Here is a 22367-nt window from a genome sequence, read left to right on the forward strand (position 1 = left end):
TCAAGTATTTTCTATATTCATTTTTATGCTGCATTCGATTTCTTAGCAGCTTCTAACTAATGACAATTGACTGGTGCCCTAACACATTGAATTTCAAACTATTTAAAATTTAAATAGTTAAACGATTCCCAAATGATTCCCCCACCACCACCCATTCAGAGTGCCACAAAACCATTCATACTTGCCCCGACGAGTGCTCGTCCTGTGTGGCATGTCAACAAATGAATTTCATTAGCAACTTTTGCCATTGTCATTCGATGTTGGTACGTCTGTACGTGCCGTTTGATCAATCTCTGGGATTCAGATTGTTTTTGCCATGTTTTTCGTCTCTCTCTTGTTTTTTTTCCCCCCCCATGCAATATTCAAACTCTCAAGCGACTGCAATTTCGTGTTTTATATAGAAACAATCTGCAGTATTCCACGACTAAATTGCCTTTTCAGTGGGGTCAAGGGGCATGCGGCATGCGGCAGGGGCAGGTTATCCCCTTCCTCTAGGGGATGATTTTCAATTTTTAATATACTCCAAAAACCAAACGATAACAGGCCAAACGACAGTGGACAATCAATTTCAATAAACTTTAAAGCGATCCAATGGATCCGCGCATTGTACAACATTTCAGGCACAATTTGAACAACAGACATAAATCACGCCTCGAAATTTTTGACCCCATTAACAATGACAAAGCGAAGCGAGGCCGAAGGGTGAAAAGAGCCCCCCTTGGGCGCAGTAACCCCCTGAAATCCCGATACTCCATGGAGAACTGACAACAGCAGTCATGGAGTATCTTTCCCCAAAAAACATTTATTCTTTTTTTTTTTTGCTCACTTCAAACGAAATGAAGCGAACGAACAGAAGTGGAGTTTTTGCTTCTTTTCGTTGAAAAATGCCCGCAGGCAATTTTTGTTTTAGAGGTTAGCAGACAGCGCGGTAGAGGGCGTATCAGCGAGTGGTGTGTCTTAATCTACATGAATTTTTAGATGCAAATTTTAAAAAGAAAATTTTTATTTTGGAAACAAACAAATTTTAATTTGATGATAACTTTTATTTATAAATTTTATTGGGAATAAATTCGTAACTATTTTTAATAAAACTTAATTAAAATTAAATTGCTGTAATTACATTTTAATTTGTTCTACCAAATATCCATCTAAATTTTATTATTTTAATAATAATAATTTTAATAGGTATTTAACAATAAGTATTTAATAATTCTTATATTTAAATAATCCCTTTTCCATTGAAAAAAGTATCGCCATTAAACTATAATTATTTTTGAGCGCACTGACTGGATATTGAATGCCTATTGCTTTTATATTTCATATAAACTAACATTGAGGAGTATTGCTCAAGTCCATCAAATCAAAGTCCTGCCTGATGAATGATGTTGTTGTTCTTACAAATACAACGCTCATTTGCATCACTTAAACAACAATTACATGCACCCAAGAGGGGGGCGTTCTGAAACAATAAGCGAATGCCTTCGAGTGACAGGCGACGGCGGCGGCGGGAATCTCCAAGTACATCCCTGTACCAACCCCTCGAAATCCCAGACAGAAACTCTTCTTCCTTCCCTTCGCCCCATCATTGCATATGAATAAGTTATAGAAAAAAGTATCTCGAGGCAACATCTTCATTCTTCGACTTGGATTTCGATTCGGACTTGGACTTGGATTCGGATTTTGAAATGTCGGATAAAATATGATTGCCAGTCGGCAAAGAAAATAAAAAAAAAAAAATAAATAAGCGCAAAGCCTCGGCTCGTTCGCCTCTGGGGGGCTCTCCCTCTTGTGGCACAGACATGTTGCAGACACAGGGTTCTGCTGCCTCAGGGCAGCAAGTTGCTCCTTTATTTTTTGTGTGTGTGTGTGTGTGTTTGTATGTGCTTTTTCGCCGCATTGTTGCCGCTTTTCACACAACCGCCGAGCCGCTTTCAACTTCCGGTTCAATAAACTTTTGCGCAAAAAGTGTTCGCGTATATAGTTTTCAGTGGTTTTTTTTTTTTTTTGGTTTGTAGTGCGCGTAGTGCCCTCTCGTTTTACCCCCTGCCCACTCTTCTATATAGAATTGTATATAATGATAACGATTTTCCACTGCATTTCCTTGCCCCTACCCTCTTGTTCCCCTGTCTGAAGTGCGGCAACAGCACTGACGTTTATTAACTGGTTTTATGTAGGTCTCTCTCTCTCTCTCTCTCTATCCCTCTTTCTGTCCTTTCAGCGTTTCTGTGTGGCAAAAGTTGTATGTTGCAACGTTTTAGGCGACTTGTAATGACAGGAGTTTTCCCTTCTCGCCAGTTTCTGCGGCTAACCGCGCGCACTTTGCTGCGTGTACTATTATTCCGTGTCGTGTGGCAGTTGCAATTCCAATTGTTTCTTGTGCCGCCCGCCACAAATGCGATTCTCCACGTAATGCTGGCGGAATGGCTTTCCTTTCCGTATTGCCTGTGCCTGTTGATTGTGTGCGCGGGCCAAAGTGTTGCCTACATTACGCGCGGCAAAAGCTTAGCGAAATTATCGAACAAATTGTCCATAAACTCGAAAGCAATTTTCGTGGAATAAAAAACCCTCCCCCTTAAAAGGTGATTAATCATTCAGTATGCTGCAGTTGCCAGAGGGGGTTTTACAATGCATAAATAATGTAATAATGGGAAGGATAAGTTGGCCGCCTTTCGTGTAAATTTTGTTTGTCAGAAACAGCAAATGGCAGCAGCTCCTCAGCAGTTTTCCTATTTTCAGCTGCAGTTGGCAGCCCTTTTTATCACTGTTTGTCAGCTTTTCCTTTCACTATTTCCCCCCCATCAGCAGTTGCCACTTGTTAAGAGAATTTTTGTGATCATTTTCAGAATTTCTTGCCTAAATATTTATCAACATTTTCAAGGAAATGTTTATTCAAGTAAAATAAATATTCAATAAAGACATTTCCCAACGATTTCTTGACCATTCTTATACCAAATTTCCTTAACCGAAATGGCATTGGTAATGACCAGACCAGGCTGTTAATGTCACGCGTGTCAAATGTTTGAACCTGAACCAGAACCTGGACCTGGACCTGGACTCGTGATTCCCAAATGCGAAAGTGTACTGAAATTCCGCACTGACACGCACAAAAATTATGCAACGGAAAAGCAAGCGAAAATCGTTTTGCAATGCCTGATGATGATGATGATGATGCCACAGCCAGCAGCGAATGGTGGGGTGCCCATGCCTGATGGCCCAGAAACATTGACCGCACATTTTGCGGTGACATTTGGCGCGCGTTATGGTTTTGTAATTACCTGTAGCAATCTTCTTCTACTTCTGGGTGGGTACTGTATGGGGCGGGGCATGGGGGGAATGGGGGAATGGCTTTACGACATTTGGCAACAAATTTATGTCCATTTGATTGCTGTTGACCAAGCCGCCGGCCGTCGCTGTCGCGGTGCTGCCTGCTCGCCTCCCTGCCTCCCTGCCTGCCTGCCTGTACCTACCAATTTTTGTTGCCGTTTTCTGTTTATGGTTTTTGTGGTATGTACCAAAAATATTCAAGAGTTTTCTTTTTCCGACGCTTTTCGCCCCCGAATGGCAGGCACATTACGCGAGCGCATTTAAATGCCATTAATTGGCCATTAGTCCGCAGTCCGTCGATTGTGGTGTTTTGGGCGCTCAACATTTATCCGCTTTACTTCGGCTTAAAAAGGCAACAAGTGATGAATCGAATGACAGACAGAACCCAAAAGAACGGGAAATCTCTTTTTTTCGACCATTAATCGAAAGCGGCTTAAATGAAGTTTCAGGAGAAGTTTTCCCGCATTAAAAGGATGGGAGGGAGGAATATTGATAAATAGAGCTGTCTATACTTTTATAGATTGCATTTTTATAGACTGCCAATTGGGTAAAATCTCGGATAAAATTCATGCAACGAATTCTCTTAAAATATATGCCAAGATACAGGATACAAAATGCCTTCCAAAATGATGGAAATTTATTCCAAAATCACGTTTGCCACTTCCGACCCCTCACAATCATTCATTCCCCCACCCATAGCAAATCGTGCAGAAGGCCAAAAGGGTTGATTGGGGGTCAGAGGACGCGCTGTCATACCAATCTGTGTGGGCCTGGCCCTCCTGCTCCCTTTGGCTTTAAAAGCTTTTTAATTAAGGCTCTTCACACTCGCGCAAGCTCGATTCTCCATTTCCGTTTCCATTCCGTGTGGCATGGCATTGTGCGGGCAATTATGCGAACAAAGATACTAAACAAATTGCCCCAAGACCTGGCCACCGCATCCATCCTCCCCCTGCCTGCCGCAACCCACCTTTCACCCACTTTCTTCCATCTACAGCAGAGAAAATACCTCCTGTGCCTCATCTCCTGGGTGGTGGGGGGTGTGTTGCAAACAAATTGCCAACAATTCAATTCCAACCCTTTTGCCGGTTCGCAGGACAAATGCAACAATTGGTTCGTCGCTGTCTCTCTCTAGAGAAGCAGCCAAGGACTCTATAAATCTATGTGGGGAAAAGGAAGAGTTAGGAGAAAGTCCTTTGCTATCTGGCAGCTGCCATGTGCCGCCTGCCACAAGCCAATCCCTGATTCCCATAGCTCCTGCCATTCATTGGGTGTCCTGCCATTCTATTCCGTTTTTAATTGACAATCAAAGTATACCCTTCTACTTTTTTTTTGTTTTCGCCTCTGTTGGCACAAAATTTGATTAATCTGCAGCTTAATCCTTCAGCGTCCGTTGGGTTATTTCTTAGTAAATTTTCATTTGATTGTTTTGGGTTTGAAAGGAGGAAAACCAAATTCATTTAGAAAATGAATTGCTGCTATGTCCTGTATCCTGTGTCCCGTCTGTAAAGTATTGCAGTTTATTTTGTGACTCATAAATGTTAAGCGAGGAAAATGTTTAAGCCCAAAAGCTGATGGCCAAATATTTCCAGCACAAAATTGATGGATTTTCTAATGGTTTTGGGATTTGTTTTTGGCGTTTTGTGGTTGAAATATATAATGGAAAGTCATAGTTAACCAGAAAGAAGGTGGTATAGATTGGTAGGTGGAAATAAATCAATGAAAATCTCAATAAACCCTTGCACACTCTCTTTGCACTTCTATAAAAAGGATTTTAGCAGCTCTATTTTTGTGGGTCTACAGGAAAAAATGCAATGTCTAGTAGTTCCGTTTACACTTTACAGCTCATAAAATTGTTTATGTTTCAGCTGTGAAAATCCCCCAACTAAAGCAGATTTAAGCAGTGCAAAGGGAATACCAGCAGCAGAGAGGCAACAGGGGCAGGGAATATGTAGCCAAAGAGAGAGAGCGAAAAGTTACGTGAAAATTATCATCAAGAAGTGTAATACAGACATAACCTTTACCCCATGTCTACGTTTCATTCAGTTGGGGGCAAAACGCAGATGAAACTTAAATTGAATTACTTTTTGGACAACTTCCACACGCAAAAGTTGAACCCAAACGAAGCGCAAATGCAACCGAAGGATAACGTGCGTGTGCGCGGCAGAGGGGGGAAAGTATGCCCCCCAACTCAAGACTCGTCTGCCGAGACACAAACTGGCAACTGGCACTGGCGACTGGTATAAATAATTATTTATTCCGGTCATGTCGTAGAGTCCGCACAAATGTCAACGTGTCTGGCAAAAACCTTTGCTGCTGCTGCTGCTTGTTGCAAACATGTCTACACTTGTCTGCTGTTGGTCCTGCTGATGCTCCTGCAACAAACTTGTAGCCCTAAAGCTCTCGAGAAAATGGATAACAATTCACGTTTACACGGTAAACAATGTGAGGAAAAAAAAATATACATACATATTACTAGAAGGTTCAATATAATGCGATTCAGATTAATTTTTTGGAAATATTTTTGGTATATTAAAATTTTATTTCTTAAAATTTGTATTGATTTCTTAACATTTGAAGAGAGTTTTTTATTTGAATGTGCTGTGGCATACATTTTTATTATTAATTATATTATATATATATTTATATATATTTGTTGAAATATTTTTAATTTTTATTTTATTTTATTTAATGTTATTATTTAATTTTTTTGTGGTATTTATTTAATTTTTATTTTTTTTGCATAATATTTTTGTATTCTTTTTTATTTTTTTGCATTTTTTTTTATTTTTTTTTATTATTTATTATTTTTTAAAATTATTTTTAATTAAAAACTAAAACTTGAATTATCATCATTTTTTGTTACGCATAAACATCCGCCAAAGCTCATTTGCAATGCCTAACGCATCGTGTCGCTGTGTGTCGTCTCTCACTCTCTACATCTGTCTCTCTCTTCCTGTTGTGTCATAACTGTACCGCCAAGGAAGAAATATAAGGAAGCGAAGACGTGAAGAAGAATGGGAAGAAGTAGAAAAAGAAGCAGAAGACGAACTACCATAATCAGGAGGAGTAGAAGCAGATGCAGAAGCAGAAGCAGAAGCTACGACGCCGCAGATAGTAGTTAGAAGTTTTGTTTGCAGTTTTCGCAATTTCTAATTATGTCGCTCGTCGCACAAGTGACTTTTTGAGGTTGAGTATTTTTATCTCCTCTGTCACCCCACCCACACTTCCTTTGTCCCTATGATGTGGAACATATTTCATCTTCAGCTTCATTTGTGGTTTAAAGTCCTTCGAGAGAGCGAGGACCTACATACATCCGTTCCTTCCACTCTAGAGTTTTCCAGGGAAAAAGTTGTGTGTGTGCGTGTTGGCTTTCGAGGCAACAGCAACTGGTTGCATTTGTGAATTTTTGCTCTTTCGCTCTGTTTCGCCCTTTGATAGGCAGCCGAAGAGACAGACAGAGAGAGAGAGAGAGAGAGAGAAAGAACTTTGATTATAATCTCATGTCCCCTGCCACACACAGACACGCACTCACACACATAGATACTGGCAGATAGATGGAGCAACAGATTTCTTGCTTATTATGTGCTCTTTGAACCAGCAGCAGCAGCAATCCCCCCATGAATACCCCACCCCATGCCATGCAATGCCATCCCATTCCATCCCATTCCATCCCATCCCTTCCTTCCCTTCTTCTGGAATATGTGTGTGCGTAAAAAAGTTCCATTAAGAGCAAGTCCCAAGTGCTTTAATGCTCTATGTAGTATGCCTGTAGTATCTGTATCTCCTTTTTGTGGGTGTCGCATTATGTGCAAAAATTATAATGATGTTCGTTCATTATTAATCCAAGATAAACGTTACGTGAGTAGACTTTCGTATGAGCCACAAATATTTTCTGCATGTTGAGTTTTCTTCTTATTTGACAGATCAAAAGTACTTTTACTCGCTTATTAGGGTCAAAGGATAAGTAGATTAGGGCTAAGATTTAAGCTTGAAACAGCCACAAAAAGATACTCCAGTGCCACATATGTATATTCGAACTACCTAAAGATACAACTTTAGGCCACAGATTACAGAACTTACATTTTCTTTAGTTTCTGTTCGAATTTATTCATTCGTTCCTTATCCTATAAATACCTTAAAATATTAATATTTTCCATAAAATTACACTGCATTTCCCCTGCCCCATTTATTCAAGCAAAATTAATTTAATTTTGTTGAATGTTTAATCGATTTGGGTCGAATGCTGTCAGAGGCCAGCAAAACCACACACACAAATACAACACAAATCTCGCAGCTTGAGTTGTGTTTACTTCATGCTCTAGTTACTCCTTTGGGGCAGGGAAAGGGACTCATGTCCTGCCCCTGCACCATGCACTATTTTAAGCCTTTGCACAAAGCAACAACTGCAGCTGTCATCTACTAGGATATATCTTTCTTTTTGGCACAAAACAACGAGAAAGTAGCACAACACAATGCCTGGGTAAAGTCGTTCTGCTCTGAAGACTTCGCAGCAGAGCCATAAAATTATGAAGGCAAAAACTTTTGGTTTATTCCGAGAGAGACAGAACGAGAATGAAATGACTTTTTAATAGGCCATGTTGTCGTCGTCTTCGTCGTCCCAGGACGCAGCACAAGAAATTGAAAAGCCAAACACGACACAACAGACAGACAGACAGACAGACAGACAGACAGACAGAACCCCGCAGAAAGGTAAATAAAATCATGCAAAATTTACAGGCTAGACCGGGACCAGAAAATGTATCTGGTGCGGGAGGTCCCTGAGTAATTTACACGTGATTATCGACTGTGTCGTTGGCGGGGGTATTCCACAAGAAATGGAACAACTTTGTCAACGCACCAACCCACTGAAAGGTGGCGGTGGGGGCGGAGGCGGTGGCATTCCAGAGGGGTCTGCAATCATTATTCCGCTCGAGCGACGCACGACGGTCCAACCAAACGTCTGTATACATTATCATATAAATATACGAAGGGAAGACAATAATAAATTCAAGCGCTGTACGTGCCACACGCAGAAAGCATTGCCTATTTGCAGGCGTCCATGCATATTTGCGAGAGCGAGGAAAGCGCCAGGTCGGTCCTGGGGCATACTCCAGGATGTTTAGATAGAGATGTAACACAGTTGCTGCGCTACCTCCCTTGCTGTGACGCTCTTCCCTTCTCCATTCTTGCCATTGCCCATAAAATACCGCTGCTTATCAATGCCGTTGTCATCTTAATTTGTCCTGGCGACGCCCTCAAGTATGCAACACTTTGTGTGTGCAATGACCTATTTAGGAATTCTGCCTCATCAGAGATTTGTTTGGCAGAGGGCTGCCTCTAGTCAGTAGGAACGGGTAAAGACCAGGGGGGAAGTACCAGACTTTGAGGTCAAATCAATTGCTAGAAAATTAAAATTCCACTCGAGTCTGCTGCCTCTGCTGCCTGCGTCTGTGCCGCAAACGAGCAAGAGGAGGACTCACACTTGAAGTCGTCGGACAAAGGATGCCATGTAATAGAGAAGTTCCGAATCCGAATCCGATTTAGTTGCCCAATGAACCTCAACCCTCGGATTTTATCTGGAGCCTGGCAACTGCAGCTGCAGCTGCAAAACTACTTCACATTCAACTTCAATTCCGAAATACACGACAATAAATTCCAAAATAAATTTATTTTTACCCCACGCGCACACATACAGAGATGGGAATCGAAGGTTCAAGGAAAACTTGAACCTGACAGAAAAGTTTTCTGCTCCCAAAAGCAATCAATTTTTACGACAGTTTAGTTTCTACAAACTCTTGACAATCAATGGGGAAATAGTTTAATTAAATGCGACTACTGCCAGAGGAATTGTCGGCTGCTAGAAGGTGCCTGGCTATACCATCCACGGTAGCATTTAGCGTTAGGCGGAACTGTCAGCCAACTCGTGAGTCCCCATTAGCCCCGAAAAAAAAAACTGGCAGCTAACGAGCATAAACTGCTGCTGCTGCTGCTGCTGCTGCTGCTGCTGTTGTTGCAGGTGGAGTACAACAACCCCTCATCATTTCACAATACATAAATACATAAATGCAATGCAATGCCACTGCCATGATTCGGCAAGTCATGAAAGCCAGTCAGGGAAAGAGAGAGAAAGATTGGGACGCCAACGGATGGCGGGGGCGGACTGGGGACTGGGGAAGCGGTAATTTGTACAGCCATAGGGCGTAAATCACCATCACCAGCAGTTAAATATAATAGGCAGTTGTACGGATGTACAATGCAGTAGGAAATGTTCGCCCAAAATATGAGTCTCTTGTTAATGCATTTTGAATAGGAAGCTCTAAAATATATCTACTTTTTGTGTATGTGCCTGCCATTCTGCTAAATTCAGGTTGTATTAGTAGATTGCGATTTAAAAGACATTTTGTAGCTGAAAGTTGCGATTGACAGGTATGCAAAATGTTTTTTTTTTTTGTATAAATATAAATTTAAATATTTAAAAAATATAAAAACCAAACTGAAAAATATATATTATAATTGCTTTTTACTTAGTTACATAAAAGATACTTTTTGTATCCACAAGATACTTTTGTATCTTTGAACTTTTCTTTTTCAAAGATAAGTTTGTAATTTTTAACACTTTCCTTCATTTTCCATAGAAATAATAAACTGCAACATTAAAAAAAAACAAATTTTCAATCTGCAAAGAAACTTGTAGCTGAAAGATATTTTTATATTTTTACAATAGTTTGCATTTGTCCGCCCATTTCAATAGCCATATCTCAACCTGTAGTGTTGTATAAGCTCTTGCAAAATAAAAGTATCTCATGGGTTTTGCCTTTGCAGCTAGCTCCACACAGCTACAGCTACAGCTACAGCTAGCAGCATTCACCTGTCTGCCCATCCAATCCACCTTGACAACGCCACTGTCATCAAAATATTGCACAAAATCTGCATAAAACATATTTTGCCGGCAACTTCCGCACTACAAAAGCCATGCACATGATAATGGGAGCTGCAGGCGGCAGCCATGCGGCCCAGGCAGGCAGCCAGGCAGGCAGGCTATTCTCCCAAGCACTTGACGGGATTTCCAATAGAAATTGTCGACAACGACATGCTGCAGCAGTGTTGCCATGTGACTGTATATGTATCTATCTGCATGCGAAAGTATCTGCTGGATTCACGCATCCTAAAAGTGCACATAAAACGTATTTAGGATACAATGGCGCGTAATCTATGCCACTCGACTGGCAGCAGCGGCAGCAGCAGCAGATACAGATACATTCGCCATGGGGCCTAAATCCAAATCCAAAAAAGAGCACAGCGCTCGAATTTTGTTGTACGCGAGTTTTCCAGGCCTGGCATTTTTATGATTGCTATGCAAATGCAAACAACAACTAAGGAAAACTAGGAAAACTCCGATACAATAAAAAAAAAAAACGGGCAACGAGGCGTGGCATCTTTTGTTTTGTTTCGAGTCGATTTTCCTCCCAAAGCCCCCCAAACAGCTGCAGTGCACCCACCCGCGGGAGTAAGCTCGTGGAATACGAAGAAACTCAAGTTAACTGAACTTTTCTTGCATTTCTTTCGGGCGGAGGAAAACAACATCGGAAATAAGAACAACAGAAAAACACATGAAAAAGTGTGAAAATGTAATGAGAATCCCGCAGTGATGGAAAGCAAACACGAAACGAGAAAAAAAAATAAATAAAAGAAGAAAACAAGACTTACCCTCAACGGTATCAACGGTATTGTTCACCATTTTTATATTGTTTTGTTGGTTCCTTTTTTAAATGGAATGTAGAGATTAAACAAGGAAAAGATGTGGGGTTTGTCACGATAATCCAAATTAAAGTACTGTAAATAAAGAGTATTAAGAAATAAGAATTAAATACAAAGGAAAATGCTAAGAAAATCAGACAAATGAATATGAAAATTATATTCATTTATAAAAGAAGTAAAAATATGTCTATTCATGGGATATCTCTACCCAGAAAATCTACAAATTTAAATAAAATTTAATCCCAGCTAACACTCACAAATGTTATGCAACCCCATACGCTAATCAAACACAAGTCAAGGGCTGCTTAACACCAAGCTAAGCCGCCAACTAGAACGCGTATTATATTACACATTTAGCGTGGGAAGCATACATATCCATATCAGATTCGTAAAAAATCGCTGATAACAGAAATAAAAAACCATTTGAAACCAAAGAGGAAGAAGGGAGCGAGAGACCCCACCCGTCAGATGTCAATCAAAGTTCAATTAAAGTCAATTGTTGACAGAATGACAAACCTGAAGAAATAGCGCCCCCTCCATACAACAAATGGTACGGTACACTCATTTAACTTAATTTACGACTCTTTTGGGCGAAAACCCACACAGGCGGTGCGAACGGGACGACACACATGAACAGTTAACAGATTTATGCATCGTGCATTGATTTGTTTATGGCTATTGAAATTTACGGCAAACAGAGTCCCCATAACAAGATGCCATAACTACAAAGAGAGTCGAGTCCCCGAGGGAATCTGCTGCACCAATGTGCTCTTAACCTCTGGCTCCTCTTTCTTTGTCTCACTCTTTAGCTGTCATTCATTCCTTTCTCTCTGTGCTGTGCTGTGCTGAACCTCTCAGTGCCTCCTCTCTCTTTGTATTTTCCCCCTCTTTCTGGCTTACGGTTACCTTTTTCCTGTTATTTGTATGGGCTTGGTATTGGTTCTCTTATTGGAGAAAACAATAGTACATAGTAGAGAACGTGAGGAAAATAGAGAAAGAGAAGGATTCGTGTACCGAATGTGGGTATACCCTTAAAAAGGAGTAAAACAAAAGCATAAAGTTCTTAACTGAAGAAAATACTCATGGGAGATGCGATGCAATCCTGAGGTAAAGTTGTGGGAAAGAAGGGTATTCCAATTACAGATATAAACGGCATATTGAATCTGCTTAAACGCACATACTCCCCACCACAATTGCAAGATCGTACACAAAACGGCATATACCCCTCAATCCATTCCTTCTCTCTCCCTCTCTTTCTCTCTCTCTCTCATTGCACTCCCTTGCTGAAACGAACAGGCCGCGGCAAACAGCAAACAAAGCGCAATGCCAATAAGAAGAGTGACAGGCCGCAGGCAGAAATACGGTAAACTAAAAAGAAGTACATATGTATGTAGGCGGCTAGGCTTCAGGCGCCGCAGTTTTTTATGCCCTTATATATCTGTATATATGTTTGTATTTAAGTACATATGACATATGTATGTAGTCTGCCGATCTTTTCCAAGAGCTGTAGATCAATATGATCTGATTTATGTATATATACTTGTTGGGGTCGAAGATCAGATCAAAAATACTGTATGAAAGGGTATACGCGCACCCCCACACACACACACACACTCTTCGAACACTCGCAGAAGAACCGCACATCGCTCATTACGGCAAATAAGAACAGCAACAAAGTGCGAAGAGGGGAAAAAAAAAACTGCGACTGCGACGCAACAGCGCTGCTGCCAAGGCAACACAAACTTCAATTCCCCGTTGGCGTCGGGGAAACATGGTGAGTGATGGAGGGGGGTCATGAAGGTGTTGTTGCAATTGCGCCGTGGGCAAAATGGAGAAAAGGGATCTGATCTTGCACCGGCCCAAACCGGATTGCAGTTGTTTCTGCGCTTCGTTCTGGTTGCACTAACAAAAGCCACAACTTACCAACGACAAATGCTGCTGGCTGCACTCTTTAATAACGCCACAAACAAAGGTTGTTAAACACACGCACAATTGGCACAATTACACAAAATGTACAAGTTAAACTTTATTAAATGTTTTATAGCGGGAATCGGGCTGAGTTTATAGTTTGCTTTTCTTTACGTTGTGATCGCGACGACGAAAATTGAGCGAATGCGCAAGGAAGAAACCAGAAAGCAAAAAGGAAAACTAAAGCAGCGGATGCCAAAGTATAGCGAAGTAGGGTACAGCATTCACGCTCAGTGAGTAGCAAACGTCACTCTTGCTCTCTTGATCTCGTACGATTTGTTGACCTAGGAAATGGTATAGTCGGAAAGCTATTCACAGTATATACGGTATATATTTTCACACACGAACACCACTGAGTATAACATTGCAAGCTGCACTGAGAGCTCTCTCTTGCAATGCCTCACCCTACATTTACTTACTTTGATCGACAGCTGTGCAATGTTTTTTGTTGTTGGCGGGGGAAGCTGCGCCAGGAACTTTTGCGCGTTGTCTTTTGTTTAAATTGGGCGGTTAAGATTCAAATTCAAATTTGAAAATTTGAATTCAGTTAGACCACAAACCGGTTCCCAGGGGAACACAGAGAACGAGCAAGTAGGAGGTGAATTTCATTTCCGTCTGCCTGCTTTCCAATTGAATCTTTTTTGCTTGTTTGCTTTTGTGGATGAATGAAATCATCACTTGTGATTTATTTCAAACCTACAGACAGCTGTGCGAGCGTCACAACATCAACAAATGGATGGCAGTTAGAGCTTGAATAGAGTGCGCTTATCAGCACTTTGCCAACCTGCAACGGTCATAAAACCCAGAAGCAGAGAGCAGAGCGTTTGTCTAGAGATAATAGTGAGGAGTACATTGAACCCCCCACTGCCTTATGGGGCAGAGTGGCAGATGACACCCACCCACCCACACTCCTGTTACCAAACGAAACAAAGTGCCAGCCAGATTTCTCACCTACATTGCAATTACCAATTACTACTCGGAGGCTGCCTGCCTGCCTTTCTTTTTTCTTTTATTAGAGGCACTCGCTGGGAGTGGGGTGCTGGGTGTTGGGGTTACCACGGTTTAAGTGACAAATCAATTTAGCAGCTACCCGGGGAGATACTCTCATAAAAAGTGAAATTTGATCGAATTGCCGGTAAAACTTGTCCACGCACCGTAGAAATAATGAAGAAGAAAAAAAACGAGTTCACATGCGTAGACAGACGGAGGTTTTCACTTGAAAACAAGCTTTGAATTTGAATAAAAAATTGCTAAACAAATTGCTCCAATAGAGAGTGTTATTAAAGGAGAGGCGACCGGAACCCCACTTTGGCTTTCTGCGGTTAAGCAAAAGTCAAGAAGCTCCGCTTAAACACACAAACAAAGATCTTGCTGAATCAGTAAAGACAACAAAAGAATAAGAATCGACAATAAAATCCATAATTGACTTACTTGCCCGACAGTCGCAGCGGGTTGGGGCGGTGGGGGGACATTAAGAGATCGCACTCCCCGATGGCGTCTCTGGATGCGGCCTTATATGGCAGTGCCGAAGGTCGCCACCATTCCAGTGGCAGGACAATGAAGCGGGAAGCAGAAGGCTGTTTTTATGTGGGCGTAACATCAGGCAACAACAGTGCAAATGCTAATTTATGTGGTGCAATGATCATTATTACGATTTTACATTCTACATTACACGACACTACAGTGTAGTTCCGAAAACAAACAAATAGCGCCACTGTATATGGATATATCGATACATCGATAGTTGCTAGCTATTGCGGTATGGTAGCGGGAATACGTTTACAGATTTGAATTAAAATAACTAATCAAATAACTTTAACTAACTAATCAAATAACTAATAACTAACGCCAAAGACTTAGTTGCCAAACAATCAGCTGTTGTTTTGGTTTTGGATTCAATTGGATTCCAATTAGTTCCGAAAAAACAGAAGTGTCGCGAAGTGTCGAATACTTCTGTTCAAAGTATATTTAAGATCAAAGTCCATTTATAGTGTCGGTATCTAAAAGTATTTTTAATCAATTTTGAAGATATATTAAAGTACTTTTCAAAATGACCGCCAAATTCCATTTAGCCCACAAAAAATACCGAAAGTTCGCTCTAAACAGAATTTCTAAAAACTAGCCAATTGGATAAAATTAATTGTTTAGGACTGAGAGGACTAGCTAGCTAGTAGTATTAAACCGAATATCAAAATCGAGGAATATCAACTTGTCGTGTCCGTCAGTATATTTACGGTATATTTCTGGGGGTTACAGTGCTGCTAATTGTGGTTGATATTTTCTAAAAATATCGATTCTTGATATAATCGGCGACAAAACTATCGTACCGATATTATCGTATCAAAAATAAAAATATCACAAATATATCGATATAAAATCATATCGTGTACGTGGAAGAAGTCAACAAAAAAAAAAAAATAAACTAAGTTAATTAACGCCACAAACAGCAAGCAATGGAGAACCTCAACTAGAGACGGCAGAGCAGCCAAGTGCATAGTGCATATATATTTTTTATAGAAAATCCCCCCAGCCAGCAGGCAGCGCATCGACCCAGATAAATGTGCCCCTGAGTCAGTTGTGCCAGAGCAGAGCTGATAAAACCGTCGAAGTCCACAACAAACCAACGGAATCGATCCAAGTGCGGTCGATTAATAATTGATAATGGCACCGACACGCAGACCCAGCGATGGCCTGCTGGCCCGCGTCAATTTCCCCCTGTATGCCGTGGACATGCTGACCAGTCGCCACATTTTGGTGGCCGGCGGTGGAGGTTCCAGCAAGACGGGCGTTGCAAATGGCTTTGTAAGTGTCACTGTGTCACTGCACGTAATAATCCATGACAAATGATTGATATGCTTATTGATTTTGTAGGAAATCTACGAGTTGTACCACAATGGCAGTCACTTTTGTGCGGAGGAAGTGCTGCGCCATGAGACGGGCGCCAATGTGGTGATGAATTTCGCGGTGCGCAACAATGGACGGAGGGGATATCTCTGTGCCGGACAGGAGGCCCATTGCCAGATGTACTTTGTCCAGCCGCGCATCGAAACGGAGGAGGATGGCGACAATAAACCCAATCCCGTGGAGCGGCCCCATGAGAACGGGAATGTGAGGCAGCGCGGTGGCGGTGGCGGTGGAGCTGGAGCCGCACATTCGGGTGTGGAATTCATAGCCAATGGCCATAAGCCACCTACCACGGCCGATGACCTACTTAAGCAGTTCCAGCGCCTACGCTTCGACATCCAGGCGGCGGATGTGGTGCAAACGGACTTCCTCAAGAGCTCGGAGCCACTGCAGCGCGTGGTGCGAATCAGTGGCAATGGCAGGCTAATGGCCACCGGCGGCACCGACGGCAAGCTGCGCATCTGGTCGTTTCCACAGATGCAACTGGGTGCCGAGCTGCCGGCGCATAGCAAGGAAATCGATGATCTGGACTTTAGTCCCGACAGCAAATACATTGCGAGCATTTCCAAGGATTCGCAGGGACTGGTGTGGGACCTGAGCACGGGCAAACTGCAGCACAAGCTGCAATGGCAGACGCCCGAGGGTTCCAAGTATCTCTTCAAGCGTTGTCGCTACGGCACCGTGGAGGCGCGCAAGGACAACTATCGTTTGTTCACCATTACCAATCCCCTGGGTAAGGTCGGCAAACAGCGGGGCTATCTGCAGCACTGGGACTGTGCCAGCGGCAAGCTGCGCCAGGCGGTGGCCATCGATGAGAGCTTGTCCTCGCTGGCAGTGCGCGACGACGGTAGATTTGTGGCTGTGGGAACCATGTTCTCGGGCAGCGTATCCATGTACATAGCATTTAGTCTGCAGGTGAGTGGAAGGAGCATATCATTTCCACAGACAGACAGACAGCAAGTCAGTTGTAATTTCGATTTTCCAGCGCGTTCTGCACATTCCTCATGCTCACTCCATGTTCGTGACGGGCCTGCAATTTTTGCCCATAACCAATGAGGAGGGTCCGCCCATCTCGAGCGATACAGAGGCGGCCGTGCTGTCCATCTCTGTGGACAATAAAGTCTGCATTCATAGTCTGGCCCAAAGGCGTAAGCAATTCGAATATTTTAGCGTATTTTTCGTCCTAATTTAACTCTATTTCTTTCTCTCTCTCTCTCTATATATATTTTAGGCACTATTCCCGTTTGGTTGGCCATTGCCTTTATGATTGTCATGATATTCGCCGTGTTTGTGCTTTGCTCCTACATTGGCATCTGATGGGTGGGGATGATGTCGCTCCAACGGGCGACAAGTTAAATCAATTTGCATTATTAGTTTGTAAAACAAGGTTTAGTTCTTTTGTAATAGGCCACAAGACCCACACCTCCCCCAATCCATAACCATGCCCCTCTCTCGTTAACTAATTTAAGTGTATAGTTTTTTGTGCCCGCTGCCTTATCTCTCCCACACGAATTGCAATTCGTTTTGCTTAAATGTATCATAATTTGCCTTATCTCTCTCTCTCTCTCTCACTCCTATCCTCCCCCCCCCTCTCGCCCATTTGGCAGCTCTGCCATATTTGTAAATGATTGTTTTGATTATAATATTAATTGGTGTTTAATTATATGAATCGCGTTCGAAAGCGTATCAAACAGGTGAATGAATGAACCTGGGACTGGTGCCTCAACTGCCAGTTCCAGCAGTCAAATTACAACAACAACAACAAAACAAAAAACTCATGTAAACTCATTTTTTATATAATCGAAATGTTTGTTAACCGAATACAGATGTGGGGGTACAGATGCCCCCCACACACATTCTACCGAATGAAACAAATTGATTTTTAATTTATTTTAAACTTTGGCAAAAGGGATTTCGAATCGGTTTTAATGTTTATTGGATGTAATAACCTCTCTTTTTTTTAGGAAATATCTAAAAGGTTATGTGGGATTATTATATATACAACAAATGATGTCGATTCTAAATAGATATCACAGATAAATCTATTACGCGGAAATCGATGAAGAAAAGTTGGATAAGGGAATCTACGATTATATTAAGATTCATCTACAGAACTGGAGGTGGATCACAGGGAATTAACAAATCCACAGATCCGTATAAAGTAGTACAAGATTTACATAGAATTGAATTAATAGCACAGATTACCAAAAAACTATTACCAATCTACAAATGAAGAGAGAATTCTGTGTACCCCACTCACCGAATATATCATGAGGATATACCATGATAGTACCAGTATGCGCATTGGTAAAAATTTTCCATAACAATAATAACTATTTAATTGATTTTGTATGCATATTTAATGGGCAGCAATAATATTATATATTATAAATAGCCTCTGATCGAACATTTGGGTATTAGTTTTCAATAAAACACCAAAAGTCCAACATGTCCGTTAAGCAGAACTTGTTGCTGTTCATTTTGATGCTGTATTTTATTAAAGAAGTATGTATAAACGGCATATTATAACAAATTGAACGCTAAAACAGCTTAGAAATCTTCAAGATCTCATCCAAATTTGAGTTCACCAACGTCAAGTGCAAATGTGTGGATGAGGATTACTGCAGCATGGATTATTGCTATCTGAAGTCGATAAATCGTACCTACAAATATGCGTCCGGCAGGTTGCGCTTGCTAAAACCTCCCCTTACCAATGTCCAGGTACGTCATATATACATATATGACACAATTCTGATATAAGTAAATATATATTTAAAGTCTAATATATTTTTTAGCTAAATTGTGGTTTGTATAAACGGTTCAGTGGATATAAACCATTTCTCTACAATTTCACTGTGGATGGCTGTAAATTCCTCAATAATCCCCGTCATAGTCCGGTGGCTAATTACTTTTTTGGCATTATTGGAACGAACCACAATTTGAACCATTCATGTCCCTACAATGTAAGTTGTTCAACCATTCGTTTCTAAGTAATATCTATAATATCCCCTGTGTGTGCAGGGGGAAATTTTTATCGATCAGGTGCCTATCAACCTTGTGAACAGTCATTTAACAGCGACTCTGCCCTTTCCGGAAGGTGATTACCTTTTCCAAACACACGGAATTGTTGATGGCATCATTCGAAGTGTTTTTCAGGTCTACGGAACTCTAAGCTAATTAATATTTTTTTGAGCTATATAAAAAAACTATGTTAAAATGTCGCAAAATATCTATATTTGTAGTTCTGATCATATTTCTATGTATTAAAACTCTGCAAAAAAAAGGCAACCGGAATTAAGGGCAAGCCATGTTATATACGAGTTTCATTAGAAATATATATATATATATGTATGTATGTACATACCTGTGTGGCATAATATTTTGTTTGCCCAATTGGCTTATTATTTATACCGAAATAAATCACAAACACGCGGCGGCGCACAAATTAATTCACGAATTTTGTAGTTTAAACTTAAAAGCGTCAGAACAAAAGTGCCACTAAAGCTTGCTTGCTCTTTGCATGTTTCGGCATTGCATTGCCGATCCGCCTGCTGAGAGCGCAGCTTTGCTTATCATAGACAAGCATACGTACACACATAGTTAGCATAGATTGTGAGAGCGAGCGCTTAGCCGGAGCGAGCGCTTAGGCGGTGAGAGAGCTTAGTCGGGGGAGGAGAGCGAGCAAGCTTGTGCAGAGCTTTAAACAAATAGCAGAATAATTGGCTGCCGCTGGCGCTACCCTCTGGCAAGCAGCTTTTCATCAGTGTGCTGATTAAACTAGAAGTCAGAACTGATTAAATGGAACTGCCATGCATGAATACAATTAGATAGTTATTACACAGAGCATAGCCAGAATTGGGTGCTACGTATTGGATATGCTTTGGCCATCAGTTAATGGTTTTGAGTTCACATTTTTAAGGCAGCTTTATGGAACTCTTTTCTAAATTCAAGTAAAGACTGTCATCAAACGTAGCAAATATATGATTTATTTTTTATTTACTAAATTGAAGCCTACGATTAATCCAGAGCAACAAGAAAATATTATGCAAATTAATTATTTAAGTGAAATTACAAACAATTGCAGTACCTTTCAATGTGATAATCGTTTACGCAATGGGATTTACTCTCATATTTGTCGGTTCTGGTCACAGGACCCAGCAGTCTCATTTGTGGCTTGATCAAAACGCTCGCATCGAACCGTCCCTCACCGGGTCTCGTCTTCAGGCGTACCCTAATCTGGTGGACAGCTCGTCCCTCGCTATCACTCGATTCGTAGTCAACTTCTGCCGCCTTCTGTGTGGCGTATCTATCATAGGAAGCTCTGAATGGCCGTTTAGTGCCAGCTTTCTGCTTTCGGCCGCTTAGATTATAGGCAGCCAGAATTTTCACCAATCTCAATGGCTGGCACTGGGCATACGGTTTGATCAGGCCATTGATGCTGTCCAGCACAAACTGTGCCGCCTTCTGCACAGAGCTCTCCTTGCGGGAGATCTTGCGCAGCTTGAAGCAGAGACAAAAGTGTCCTGGTATCTGGGCGGTGGTGCAGTTCCTTTCCCCTGGTATCGGCAGAAACAAACTGATGCCCCGCTCGTTGGCCAAATGAAGCGTTCGCTTCTCCAGCTGATCATCGCTCAAACGCTCATCCAAATGGATGACATCTTTGAGTGTTTCATGCAGATCGAATGTCGTGACGAGACTGTGCGCATTCCGCTCCAGATTCCACATGGCCAGGGGAAACCTCTCGCCCAGCCACTCGGGATAGAGGGCCATCAGCAATGGCTGTGACATCTCCTCCATGCCCTGAAATGTTTGCGTATATCCGTTGCCCGCACTGTCGCTGCCCTGGAACCGTAGCCCATGATCGGACATCAGCAGTATCAGCGTGTGATTCATGATGCCCTGCACATGCAGCTCGCGCAATATTCTCACATAATGCTCATCCAATGTCTGGGCATAGTTGAAATAGTCATGCACACCCGATGATTGCCAAAATAGCGAGAATGTGGGCTGGCGTCTCATGTGCGGCATCAGCTTGTAGATGAACTCGTGGAGCACATCCTGATAGAGGCGTCCCCCCGTGCAGCTCATAGTTATCGATGGCGCGCCGAACCACCCACTCGCCTCATACTGGGTGTGCTGTCTGATGTTCTGCATTACGGGTCGCAAATAAAAGTCCGTGGGCTGTCGGACAAAGCCCCTCTTATTGAGCGTGAATATGTCGTATATGTCGCTATCCTCGCCATAGCTGGTCGTGTAGCCAGCCGCCTTGAAGTCATCCCACAGCAAGTGACAGTCATCGAAGGTTTTGTTGCCCGAAACGCAGCTGTCATTCAGCTCCTTGGGACTGAGGCCGCTCAGGAGGCGTATCATATTGGGAAAGGTGTTGCGACCGATGCGATTGTAGCCCCAGAACTCGGTATGCGGCAGCTGTTCAATAAATTCCGCCACTTGCGGAAAGGAGCGCCGATAGTGCATGTGGGAGAGCGAATCAATGCCCAATATCAGCACGGAGAGTCGCCCGTGGGGCTTGGGCTGCTGCTCCATCGTTGGTGGTGCCACGAAAAATAGCGTATCATTATAAAAGCTCTCTCCGTTTGCTGCACACTTGACCCACAAATACTGATTGCCACTGCCCACCTCCAGGTATCTCGATTGCCTGCTCAAATTAAAATATTTTCGTTCTATTTTTGTGTTGCGAAAATCATCCTTTCGTCTCAATTGAAAATATGTGCAGTTGACTTCGCTGAGATTTTGCACGCCACAACAGGCGTCCAACTGCGACTCGCTGTGATTGAGGAACAAATAATTCTTGCCGGCAATTGTCTCGGTTATCAGTAGCTGCACCCTGGGACACACAATCCCACGCAATTGTTGGATAAATGGTAGCACCGCAGCGGCCAGAGGTTTCACGGCACCCACATGACAGCCGCGAGTAATCACAAAATCTCTTTCCTCCACCTCCACCTCCACCTCAAGCTCTAGCGTATGCTCTGGCTGCAACTGTCCTGTGGCATTGGCAGCCTTTGTGGCGTTGCTGGCCAAATGTTTGCCCTCGCAACTGCCATAATCGATGCGGTTGCCTTCCATCATCAACACAATATACAAAGTGATGACAATTGCAATGAACAGAGACTTAGCGAAGCGGCTAAATAATAATTTGGATTTTATATCTTTCATGGTGCTGTCTTGTCTGGCTTTTTGGGTCTAGTATTTGTTGAAGTTTGTGCGGGAAAGCCTACTCATAGCCCAGATATATTTAGTATAAGAAAAGTACGCCCTGTGGATTAGTTTGCACTCCACTTTACGGCCCGACTGGCTCGGATAGGGTACCCATGAAAGAGTACCGCGACTCTCAGAACGTGTTTAGCCACAGGATCCGGCAGTTGTTTCCTTCTTGAGAGAGCCTCGTTCGC

General features: G+C 42.2%; 4 protein-coding genes across 4 annotated transcripts in view; 2 read left to right on the forward strand and 2 right to left on the reverse strand.

The window, feature by feature from the left end:
- LOC111074865 (stathmin) overlaps positions 1 to 13187 on the reverse strand; it is a 77400-nt gene extending 64213 nt beyond the window's left edge. The window contains exons 1-2 of the mRNA XM_041592354.1: positions 13006 to 13187; positions 11032 to 11157 (exon numbers count right to left, since the gene is read on the reverse strand). Of these exons, the coding sequence (XP_041448288.1) occupies positions 11032 to 11062 (31 nt within the window). The 5' untranslated portion in view covers positions 11063 to 11157; positions 13006 to 13187. The remainder of the gene's footprint in view (positions 1 to 11031; positions 11158 to 13005) is intronic.
- A 2247-nt stretch (positions 13188 to 15434) lies between these two features.
- LOC111074858 (prolactin regulatory element-binding protein) lies at positions 15435 to 17820 on the forward strand. The gene is made up of 4 exons (XM_022367821.2): positions 15435 to 15852; positions 15922 to 16869; positions 16940 to 17102; positions 17186 to 17820. Exons 1-4 carry the CDS (start codon positions 15712 to 15714, stop codon positions 17269 to 17271), a joined length of 1338 nt encoding a protein of 445 aa, XP_022223513.2. The 5' UTR covers positions 15435 to 15711; the 3' UTR covers positions 17272 to 17820.
- A 421-nt stretch (positions 17821 to 18241) lies between these two features.
- On the forward strand, positions 18242 to 19268 carry LOC111074859. Its single transcript, XM_022367822.2, has 4 exons — positions 18242 to 18459; positions 18520 to 18675; positions 18750 to 18917; positions 18976 to 19268. Exons 1-4 carry the CDS (start codon positions 18403 to 18405, stop codon positions 19129 to 19131), a joined length of 537 nt encoding a protein of 178 aa, XP_022223514.2. The 5' UTR covers positions 18242 to 18402; the 3' UTR covers positions 19132 to 19268.
- Positions 19269 to 19957: 689 nt separating this feature from the next.
- Positions 19958 to 22200, reverse strand: LOC111078777. Its single transcript, XM_022373633.2, has one exon. It carries the CDS (start codon positions 22129 to 22131, stop codon positions 20023 to 20025), a length of 2109 nt encoding a protein of 702 aa, XP_022229325.2. The 5' UTR covers positions 22132 to 22200; the 3' UTR covers positions 19958 to 20022.
- Between the last annotated feature and the right edge of the window lie 167 nt (positions 22201 to 22367).

Source organism: Drosophila obscura, unplaced genomic scaffold (genome assembly GCF_018151105.1).
Source record: "Drosophila obscura isolate BZ-5 IFL unplaced genomic scaffold, ASM1815110v1 contig_179, whole genome shotgun sequence".
NCBI lineage: Eukaryota > Metazoa > Arthropoda > Insecta > Diptera > Drosophilidae > Drosophila > Drosophila obscura.

What these genes read in the sequence shown, in the direction of transcription:
- LOC111074858 (XM_022367821.2), top strand. Translation starts at nt 15,712, where the DNA reads ATGGCACCGACACGCAGACCCAGCGATGGCCTGCTGGCCCGCGTCAAT. An exon ending in ACATAGCATTTAGTCTGCAG is followed by an intron (nt 16,870 to 16,939) that starts GTGAGTGGAAGG and finishes TCGATTTTCCAG; the next exon opens with CGCGTTCTGCACATTCCTCA. An exon ending in TCATAGTCTGGCCCAAAGGC is followed by an intron (nt 17,103 to 17,185) that starts GTAAGCAATTCG and finishes TATATATTTTAG; the next exon opens with GCACTATTCCCGTTTGGTTG.
- LOC111074859 (XM_022367822.2), top strand. Translation starts at nt 18,403, where the DNA reads ATGTCCGTTAAGCAGAACTTGTTGCTGTTCATTTTGATGCTGTATTTT. An exon ending in CTCCCCTTACCAATGTCCAG is followed by an intron (nt 18,676 to 18,749) that starts GTACGTCATATA and finishes TATATTTTTTAG; the next exon opens with CTAAATTGTGGTTTGTATAA. An exon ending in ACCATTCATGTCCCTACAAT is followed by an intron (nt 18,918 to 18,975) that starts GTAAGTTGTTCA and finishes CTGTGTGTGCAG; the next exon opens with GGGGAAATTTTTATCGATCA.
- LOC111078777 (XM_022373633.2), bottom strand. Translation starts at nt 22,131, where the DNA reads ATGAAAGATATAAAATCCAAATTATTATTTAGCCGCTTCGCTAAGTCT.